Consider the following 11026-nt stretch of genomic DNA (forward strand, 5'->3'; position numbering starts at 1 on the left):
TTGGGAGGAGCGTGTGCGCGTGTGCAAGGCTGTATCTGTGACACTCTGCTCTCTTCCCCTGTAAAGGAAGTTGACCAACAGATTGTAATCTACACGAAAGGCTGCGTGCCCCAGTTTGAGAAGTGGCTACAGGACAATTTAACCATCGTGGCTGGCATTTTCATAGGCATTGCATTGCTGCAGGTAAGGTGTGGGTCCTTGGTGGTATAGCTCAGTGGTGCCCAGAGAGACCTCAACAGGACAGGAGCTTTTCTCAGCCTCCTCAGCGCCAGCTCTTCTGAGGCACACTGGAGGTCCTAGAAACAGACTGGAACTGTTAGGTTTGTGTTTATTGAAGGTCTGGTTCTAGATCCGGAAGCACATTAGGAAACCATGCCTCCTCTTCACCATGAAGAGGTTGATCGAATCACTGGCATCCCATTGTTTCCATGGGCTTAGAGGACTGCGTTGTGACAGCTGGGGGAGACATGGCTGCTCAGAGTGGATCTCAGCAGCAGGGCTAAGGCTCTGTGGAGATGCAGAAGTCTGTGCTGTGTCTTTTGTCTCTCCGGACCAGCTTGCCAGAGTGCCCGTGAGGGCAGTCTCAGAAGTGACTCATCTGTTGATGTGATGGTTTCTGCGGAGGTCACAAATGGGCACACGGTGGAAGGAAGTTAAAGAAGTCTTGAGTAAATAGAAAGGCATCCTGTGTTCATGGATCAGAAAACTCAGTATGATTCACGTGGCATCACTATGACCTAGAGGTTCTATGCAGTCTCTAGCTCAGTCCCAACCTTCTCAGTCCCAGTCGTGGGCAAGCTGGGCCTGAAATCACAAGGAAAACCAAGAAACAAGAATAGCCCGACACGTTTGAGAAAGAAGACAAAGAATTTCATGTTTCCTAATTAAAACTTCCTACAAAGTAACAGGACTCAAGACAGTCTATATTCTTATAAGGTTAGCCATTGTAGACAAATGGAGTTAAATTTCGGACAGAATTTCTGTGAGCTTTGTTTTGATAAGGGAGTCAAAATTATTCAGTGGGGAAAAAAAAAAGGTTTTTCGGGGATGGAAAAATGGCTCAGCGGTTAAAGAGCACTGGCTGCCCTTCCAGAGGACCAGGATTCAAAATTCAGCCTCCACATGGCAGCTCACAACTGTCTTTCACTATAGTTCTAAGGGATCTGATGCCCTTTCTGGCCTCCATACACACTGTATGAATGTGGTGTGCAGGCATGCATGTAAGCAAAACACCTATACACATTTAAAAAAAAAACTTAGAAAATTTTTTTCAACAGATGATGTAGGAATACTGATTTTCTGTCTGAAAAGACTGACTTTTAGATACCTGTTTCATATCATATTTTAACATTCACGTAAAATAGATGAAAGACTCAAATGTAAGTGTGGTGTACTGGATGCCTGTAATGCAAGCTGTTAAAAAGATTGAAGCAGGACGGTCGCTTAAGACCGCACAACCAGCCTGGCCTTCATAGTCAGACCCTGGTGTAAAAACAAATGAACAAAACTCCCAATATAAAAACCAAAGCTGTGAAACTCTAGAAGAAAATAGGGTGTAAATTGGTGACTTTTGTCTTGGACATTTTCCTTCAAAGAGCATGACGGCAAAAGTATAACCACCCAATAAAACCTAAGTAATGGGACTTCATCAAAATATGAAACTTCTACACTGAAAATGAGGCTATTTACGGTTACTCACAAAATAGCAGAAGGTATTTGTGAGTGGTTACCTGAAAGGGATCTTAATGCTTAGAACATGTAAAAGGGGCTTATACCAAACAAGAAGAAAGGTCAACCTGAGCTACCTAGCAAGACCCAGTTTAAAAGTGAACGGAGTATCTCAGTAGACATTTCTCCAGCATAGATAGACTTGGCCCATTACATATGAAAAGATGTCCACCGCGCTCGTCACTAGAAAACTTCCAATCAAAACTATAGTGAGCTCACCATTGCATACCTGCTAGAGTGACTATAATAAAAAAGACAGAGGGTGTTCCACGAGGGTGTGAAACGGAACATGAACACGTTTCTGGAGCGAAGAATGAGAAACGGCTCAGCTCTTTGGAAAACATGGAATTGCCATGTGACCTCACCATTTTCCACGAATGCAAGCAGAAGGAATGAAAACTTACATTTACCAAAACATTTGCACACACATCTTCATAGCAGCAAGTACTGGAAACAGTGGGGAATCCATCAATGGATGTTAAAGACCTTGGTATATACTTACAATAGGATTAGTACTCAGCCGTCAAAAAGGACTGAATTGACTAGGTGTGGTGGTGCATGCCTGTTATCTCAGTCCCAGAGAGGCAGGAGGATGACAACTTAGACTATATAAGAAGACCCTGTCTCAAGAGCAAAGCCAGACAGAACAACTGGCTGGACATGTCTTTGGGAGAGTCACTGGTTTCTTTCTTCAGCTGCTTTTGTATAGAACCCAGCACTTGTTGTCTCCCTGCCCCCAGTCTGCCCCCCTGCCCCATCTGAGTCAGCCACCCACCACAGTGCCTTGGGAGTACTCCAGGGTCTCACCATCCCCACCTCTGGGGCTTCTCAGCCCACCCCATGCCCCTGCCTCGGACTTTCATCCACCCAATCAGCCTGGAGCTCTGCCTCCCACTGTGACCTTGTTGATGGGGATTGACACTCTCTGAGGAGAGTGAGGAGGAAGCTAAGGAACTGATGACATTGCAGCCCCAGGGAAGTGGTGGAATCTTCTCCAGAATGTCTCAGACCTGACCTCAGCAGGGAGAGCTGGGCAGGTGCAGCAGGCGGTGCCTGGATCAGACAGGCTGAGTCGACATTTGCGTGGGACGTCGTTGAGGTTTACTACCTGAAAGATCAGGTGAAATCCATAGAAAGATTGGGTGGCCTTGTGACCCAGCTGAGCTTCACACTGACCTTCTCATGTACCCATGTGACTTCCCTGGTCATGAAGGCAGGATGTGCATGTTGAGGTTACCTCAACTTTCTGTACATTGTATCAAAATGTTCACCTAAGTTCCTTAATTTGTGTCATATAAAGAAAATGGGTAGTTGGGTCATGAAGTTTTACACCACTGTGATCAATGTCTTGCAGAACAAAGGAGGAGAGGTTTGTCTGGGCCCATGAGAGGCTAGTGCCCAGCATGGTGGCCTAGAGATCAAGGCAACTCAGAGGCAGAGAACACCTCTGTCGTCTGTCCCTAGCAACCCACTTCTGCTTGCTAAGCTACAGTCTCAAATGTCCTAGAACCTCTCCAAACAGTACCATTAGCTGGGGGCTAAGTATTCAAACCCATGAGATTGTATGGACCTCGCATTTGAACGGTACCAGTGGATGAACCTGGAGAACATTTTACTACATGGAAAAACGTCACGGGCACCACATACTTACTATCTGATCCCATTTTCATGAAAAGTCCAGAGCAGGCAAAGCCGTAGAGGAAGAAGGTAGATGAGAGGTGTCAAGGCCACAGGGAGGGTTGGAAATGACCTCTCTTGGTACAGAGTTAGCTTGAGAGCAATGAACATCTATCTGTATTTAGTATTGAAGAGCTAAGGTCATGCTAAAATTAGGGATTCTATAGAATATTAATTGCATCTCAGTTTTTATTTTCTCTCTCCTCACTCTCCTTTTCAGTGGTTTTGAGTCAAGCCTCATGTATCCCAGGCTGGCCTCAAGCTTGCCTGCCTCTGCCTTCTCAAGCGCTGAGATTATAGATGTGTACAACCGTGCCTGGTTTTCTGTGGTGCTGGGGTTAGAATCCAGGCTTTACGTGTGCTGGGCAAGCAATCCACTGATTGAGTTACATCTTCATCCCTTGTCTATCAGTTTAAGAATCAGATTACCAAACAGGAAGTGGGCAGACTCAGTGGCCAAGGAAAAGCCCAAAGCATTTGAATTCCACTGTCTAACTTGGTTTTCTTTCCTCTTTTAGATTTTTGGGATATGCCTGGCGCAGAATTTGGTGAGTGACATTGAAGCTGTCAGGGCTAGCTGGTAGACCTCTTCGACCACTGCTGCAAGACACTGGACTGACCCCCTCGCTGACTCTCCTGTGCTGGCCGATGGCGGGCTGCAGGGACCTGGGCACGGGCCTGCCGGCCTACCTAATGGAGCTGCCAAGAACTTACTTTCTGTGAGGGTAAAACTGGGAAATGCTGTTCCCAGATGGAACTTTTCAAAAGAAAAACAGAACAGTGTGAGAGTCGCTGTGCCGTGAATCTCTACTGTAGCCATGAGTTGATGGACGGATGGATGCCACCAGAAGCGGAAAGCGGGGAGGCTGGGCACTGCATGCACTTGAATCTGTGGAGAATCCAGTGCTGTCCACATCTTGGCTAAAACTGAGGCCCTTCCCCCCCAGGGCCAAGTGTTCTGAAATCTCTCAATGCACATTTCCAGAAACTGTTCCAACTGACCTCTGGAGGGAAAAACAGCTGTCCCCTGTGTTCAGATTTTGAGATGGCTGGAACGGGTCACTTCCAGGATGCACATCCTAGAGAGCCCCTTAAGAAAGAAAGCCAGGTGTTTGGGTGTAGCAAGTTAGGGTAGCAGAGATTGTGACCCATGTTTCCACAGGACTGATCTTTCCTCTGAGTGGCCAGCCTGAGCTTTATCAGTGACATCCAAGGAGAAAATGAGGTTAATGAGAGGCACTAATTCAACGCTCCCTCACCCCACCTTACCAAACCAGTGCTTGGGTTCTCCTGATACTCTGGAATACTCTGGGCTGCGTTTTTGTGTTTTTGCTTCCTTTTGTATTGGTTGTTATTTTGGTTCTTCTTGTCTCCCAAAGGCAAAGGCTATAATACAGTCCTGCGTAATGTTTCTTATTCAGCTTAAATAGTGTGTGTGTGTGTGTGTGATCCTCACCTGCATGTGCTGTGACCCTGAATCCACCATGTTCTTTTCCAAGAGATACTTGAGAACATCAATCAGCGTTTCTGTCATAGGTCCCAGCCTTGGGTGGTTGTGGCATGTTGTTCCAGCCATGTATTCTTACACCCGGTGGGCTCACTGTCTCCCAGCATCCAGCTGAACTTTTGTACAGCCCTGTCTTCCACACCGAGTTCTAACGCAGGGATGACATAGCCAAAAAGCATTTGACGAGGGTTTTTTTTTCTTCTTCTTCTTGCAATTTTTTTTTTTGCCATATATTAAAAAAAAAAGAAAAACAAACCTAGCGTATTGCACGGCCAGAGATGTCCTCATGAGGTGGCCTCAGGGTAGTAACAAAGCACAAATACTTGAGGGGCTGCACTGAGGCCCAGCCACGGTTCTGTGACACGAGGTGGGAAGCCACCTTCAGGGCCTCCTCTGCCTCGTGTCCACTGGGAGGGTGGATCTGGGCCCCAAATTTTCTCCCAGTCTGTGATAGCTCCTGGGTGTTGCTGTCCTGGGGGGCAGATTTTAGACCGTGGGTTGCTGGGAAGGCTACAGCCTCTGTGATAGCAGTTCCGCATTCGCCCACAGCCTTCTGAGAAGTTCAGCACGGCTTCCCATTTCCACAACCTGTGCGCTGCCGTGGCCGGTGGACAGTCCGCTCAGAGGGAGGACAGGCACTCCTTTAAAAGTCCCATCTCTGCAGTCTGGGTGTGTGTGGCTCTTGCATGTATGTACCTGTGTCTGTTGTAGGTAGAGATAGTCATTCCATGTGTGGATGTGAGGTCACATGACTTCACCCCTGTCCATACCGTCGTTTGTGATGTCCTTCAACACGGACACTTGTGCTCTCGGACCGGCACGTCTGTCTTCTTTATTACCTCATTCTCCAGTGAACTGCATCTGGCCAGTTGATTCAGAATCAGGCAAGATCCCCACCCTGTGGCACCCCCAGTGAAAGCCAAGCCGCAAGCCCAAGTGAGTTTTAAATTTTAATCACCCTTTATTTTTTACACTCGAGAGTGATTGTAATAAAAGCTGTCATTAATAAACTTGGTTCTACCTTACATGGGATTATGTTGTCTTATTGTAAAACATTCTGGAATGGCTGGTTAAAACACAAAAGGCCTGGGCCGGGGGGATAGCGCATTTGTAGTGTGCCTGGAACTTTGGGTTGAATCCCATGTCCCAACAACCAGCACCATCCCCAGAATTCCTAAGGAGGTAGGTCAGAATGGGGCTCAAGCCCCTACACTGCTGAGGTCCTAAGATGCTGATGAAATCACTGTTGATTTTGAGAAATACCGGTCAGTCCTGAGAGGGAGGGGAAACTTGTGGTTGTAGGGACTGAGTCTCTCTGGGTTGCTGCTAAATTAGACAGACAAAGCACCCTGTAAGCAGGCATTCTCTGTCCCAGGGTTGTCCTCTACTTGTTACAGACACCTTGGGAACCTTGGGAAACACAGATCCCAGACCTTGACCCTGCCATTCTGGACTGTGTATTTTTGTTTTAGAAAAAAAGCCTTATGAACATTTAATACACAGTGGACCTAGATAAAAGTCACAGTGTTTATAAGAAAGTAATTGCCAGTAGTCCCTTGAAACTGTCATCTTAAGCCACTGGAAAATACCAGCTTACCTGTCTTTCTGTTGTGATTGTCACTGCATAATGCTCTAAGAGCAAATGGAAACAAAACCTTCCATTTCATGTAGTACTGCTCTAAGACAGGACAGAGCAGTATGTCCCTAAGCCGTGAGAAATGCCGTGCCTCGCCTCCCTGGATATAGAAAACAAAGGTATTTTGATTTTGAGGAAATTTGTCCATGACTGAGGATGGGCAAGTCCTGTTGATGTCCCTTATTGCCTGATGTTATGGGTCCCAGTCATTCCCTCCACGCTCTGGCAGCAGGGGAAAGATTCTAGCTACAAGGATGCCCTGTTTACAAGGCTTGAAACTAGCAGAAGCTTCTTCCTTGTGCAGACTCTAGACTTTAGGGAATGGTTCCCATTTCTTTTTATTTCTATTGTTTACTGGTCCTCACAAAGATTGCCTCTGTAATATAAAAAATGTTCTATTCATAAAAAGAACAGTAAAAAACAGAACACATCAGAGAGTACTTGATCTCCCGTTCCTTTTCCCAGGGTCTAACCCCTTGGCATTTCTCTGGGCTTCCTTCCTGCTTCAGGTCCCAGGTTACCCGCCTCCAGGAGATTCATAGAAAGGACTCTGTCCAAGCTTTTGCTGCTTTGGAAAAGCACTTGATCGCTGGGGGCTCGTGTTTGTGTGGGCAGGAATGGAATCATTTTGTGGTGTGTGGCTCTCCCAGCGCCTGTTTCCGGCTCTCTTGGAGAAGAGCCCTGGGAAGTGGGTGGGCTGAAGAATGAGGGTCAGAGCCCAGTGACCTGGCAGGCCTTCCCCAGAAAGCTCTGCCATTTATACATTGGTGCTTGCTCCTTCCCTTGGGAAATCTGTGCAGACCTCCAAGGAAGGACTGGGAACCAAACCTGGTCATAGACACTGGCCACTGTGGCCAGCGCACTGGGGCAGGGGACAGTGACAGTGAGGTACTGCCCACACTCAACAAGTGGAAACCAAATGTGCAGCACGAACAGGCAGGGCTGAGTGATGACTTTTAGTGGAAACAGGACTAGGGGCATGGCAGTCGTGTTCCTGGGTTTGGGCACAGGAAGTGGGGAAGAGAAACTAAGCTCTGAAGCCACCTCAAGGTTCCCCTTGACCTTTATTTATTTTAATTTTTTGAGAGACTTGCTATAAATATAGAGCCTATTTATTATTATACTGGGGGTGTTTAGGACATTCTTGATTTGAGGAATTAATTATGGCTTCCCTCTGGAAGCTTGCTATACCCTTGTAAAATTTTTGGAAAGTTGATCCGTCCCCTCCCAGTTAGCCTGAACTAGACCCCCAGGTCTTACACCTCCACTTCTAGGAACGAGAGCTAAAGTAGTGTACAGAAGAGCGGGTGAACTCATGGTTTTACACGGTGGGTATGAATTCCAGGAAGAATCGGTGCCGCACAAGACAAGCTGCCCATGCGGCTGTCATCTCCCTGAACCTGTTCACTGGTTAGAACAGAAAAGTTTTAGTGGCCTGCCCTCTAGTGTTGGCCATGGAAAACCACAGCTGGCCGCAGCTGGAGAGGGAGCTTCCTATGGGAAACAGAGTACTGGGCTGGTGGCAGGTGCTTAGGGAAGATAGGGGCATCCCTTCATGCTCCTGAGACCCGGGGCTCCTTCTGAGAACCTAGAGCACGGAGCATTTTGTTCTCACCAATATCTATGCACTGATCTTGCCACTGGCATTTTACTGCCCTGTTGCAGCAGGGCTGTGCAGGCCTGGTGGAAGCCGGCTCTGCCTCCTGTGCAGTCTCAGATGCAGTTTCTAGAAGCCAGCGCTTACTGGCACCAAGTGGTTATCTGCCACTCTGGAGGTGCTATGTCTTCCAGGCATCCATCATCCTGGTGGAAGGAGGCATAAGCTGAGCCCTCTCTCCCAGGGCACAGAATCCTCACTTAAGGGCTTTGTGTGAGCCAGGGTCCCAGGTCCTAAGCTGCACCTCAGTTCTTCAACATAAACTATCTAGAATAAGGGAGCAAACTTTGCTGAATTTTCCTCTCAAAATATGACCGAGGGGCTGGTGGAGTTGGCTTTGATTTGAGGGTTTCTAACTTTTTGTTGTTTTTGGTTTTTGTTTCTTGGTTTAACAACGTCTTGTTGAGTAGCCCCAACAGGCCTGATACTTCCTGTTCTGTATCTCAGTCTGCCTTCAGTCTTGCAGCAATCCCCCTGCATCCAAGAGCTGTGGTGACAATCCTCATGCCATCTGGCTACAACTTTGATTTTAGAGAACATGCAAACCATGCTTACATGCTAGGAGTTTATCACGGGTTAAACTGTCTTTCAATATTTCATACCCCGAGAGTCTACACAGGACCTCAGACACTGGCCCACAGAGTGTAGGGAATCCTCCTTTACAGGAAGGCAGATTCAGGTCATATGTCCCTAATCGGAGGAGCACCAAGCTTGACAGAAGTTACCAGAAACTGGGAGGCACAGGGAACATGCAGTTCTAGCCTCTAGAACTCTGAGGGAACAAATGGCCTGTTGAAGCCATCCCATTGGTGTGGTTTTTCTGATGGGGTTGGACAGAGCTCAGTGCCTGTTGCTTTTAGGCTTGAAGGGGCATGCTGCAAGCTGAATGCTTTCCCTGGCAGTCAGGAGTCCCCATGTTATATTGATTGGAGGGAGCTGAACACTGTGGGGTGCATGATGTCTGTCTGCCGTATGCTCTTGGAAAGTCTTGCTGCTTTCTGGTTTTGTTAAGATAGGGTCTCAGTATATATACCTGGGGCTTACTGTGTAATTTAGGCTGCTTGGCACTCATTCCTCCTGCTTAGGCCTCCCAAGTGCTGGAATTCCTGGTATGCACCATTATGCCTGGCCAGTCTTGCCATCTTTTTTTTTTTTTTGGGGGGGGGTACTTTAAATAAAGAATGTGTTATTACATTATATTTAAGATTAGGGTGGTGCATTCTGTATTTGTTTGAAGCAAATTATCTGAAATGCCACCTGCTGCAATGATTAAAATCACATAAATAAAATACAAATAAAATGATCTGTGCCTTCGGGAGTCCCTCACGTTTGTCACCAGAACAACCCAGCAGTTCACCAACTCTCAGTTGCCAGCCGTTGCTGGGGTACATGACTCATCTGTCCCTTGAACTAACAGTCGTGAAAGTATACTGTATTCCAGGTACTGCCGCAAGCTCTCAGGTAAGTTTCAGAGGTGTAACCACAGTGGAATCTCCACAGGCTGAAGGTCTAGACTTGTTCAGAGTTAAACCGCCATTTTTTCCCAGGGAAGAATAGACTCCAAGTATCCAAAGGGGTAGAGGTAGAAGTGATAAGACCTGGGTTGTGGGGATGCTTAATCATTGCGGGGCTATGATTGCCAGACTCCAGGCAGTAAGGTCACGTGTGGAGCCTGGAGGGGTTGTGGAGCACTCAGCAAAGGAAGGTAAAACTGTGGAACCAATGGCCTGGTGGTTGTGGATTTCATTTGCAGCAAAGATAACCCAAAAAAGAGTTTTCCATACAACATTACATCGAGGGAACAAACTCTCTATGTCACAGGAATGTTTTAAAAATAATTCCGAAAACTTGCTAGGATTGTCCATCACAGCATGCCATTAAAGACAAAAATAGTAACAGTCTCAACACCCTGTCCCACTCAAGTTGTCCCCAAACTTAGTTAACACAACTGCAAATCAATGGGCCCCTAGCTCTGTGGGCAGGGCGCAAACTCTCTCCAGTCTTGGAGGATATGAGGGAAGCCAGCCGCTGTGGCTCGGATGACTGTATCCTTGAAATTTTTCTGTATTAAAAGTGATTCCCGGCTTGAGCAATGGCTCAGTGGCTAAGAGCACTTACTGCTCTTGCAGAGGACTGGGGTTCAATTCCAAGCATGGCGGGTCACAACCATGGGTAACTATAACTCCAGTTCCAGGGAATCTTTCTTCTGACCCTGCAGATACCCCACAGCACACAATACCCATACATACATGATGCACATACAGGCAAAATACTCATAAAACCAAGAAAGGCGTCTCTAGGGAAGCAGTAGAAGGAGGAGGAGCTTCAGGTGATCGGTTCACGAGAACTCCACAGTCTTAAGTAGGGGGAGGAGCTTCAGGTGATGGGTGCACAAGGACTCCACAGTCTTAAGTAGGGGGAGGAGCTTCAGGTGATGGGTGCACGAGGACTCCACGGTCTTAAGTGGGCTGAGTGCCTTTATGAAGGATCCCTGGAGGCGTTTGTTCCTCTCTTCCTGCAAGTCCAGAGGCCTAGGATGTGCTGTGAGGACCGGGTCTCCACCAGACACTGAAACTTCAAAACTTCGCTTGCCCTGACCTTGGACTCCTCCGCCTCCAGAAAAGTAAACAATACTCTTTGTTGTCTATAAAATACCTAGCCTGCAGCACTTATTTTAATAGCGTGAGTGGACTAAGGCACTGTTTTCCACCCACTTCCTCTGTCCTGCTGACATTTCTGGGACCCAGGAACTGGCAGGGAGGTTCCCACATGTGGGTGCTGGGGACGGCTGCAGAGCACAAGCTTCAAAGCAGTGGTTATA

The 11026-nt window shown here is 47.3% G+C and overlaps 1 protein-coding gene across 2 annotated transcripts in view; it reads left to right on the forward strand.

Moving 5' to 3' along the window:
- Positions 1–5937, forward strand: part of Tspan5 (tetraspanin 5) — a 172640-nt gene extending 166703 nt beyond the window's left edge. For both annotated transcript variants that reach the window (XM_052732169.1, XM_052732168.1), the window contains 2 exons: positions 67–183; positions 3924–5937. In XM_052732169.1, coding sequence (XP_052588129.1) covers positions 67–183; positions 3924–3989 — 183 coding nt within the window. In that variant the 3' untranslated portion in view covers positions 3990–5937. The remainder of the gene's footprint in view (positions 1–66; positions 184–3923) is intronic.
- The last annotated feature ends 5089 nt before the right edge of the window (positions 5938–11026 follow it).

The sequence above is a fragment of the Peromyscus californicus genome, unplaced genomic scaffold, assembly GCF_007827085.1.
Source record: "Peromyscus californicus insignis strain IS unplaced genomic scaffold, ASM782708v3 Scaffold_9__1_contigs__length_137607984, whole genome shotgun sequence".
NCBI lineage: Eukaryota > Metazoa > Chordata > Mammalia > Rodentia > Cricetidae > Peromyscus > Peromyscus californicus.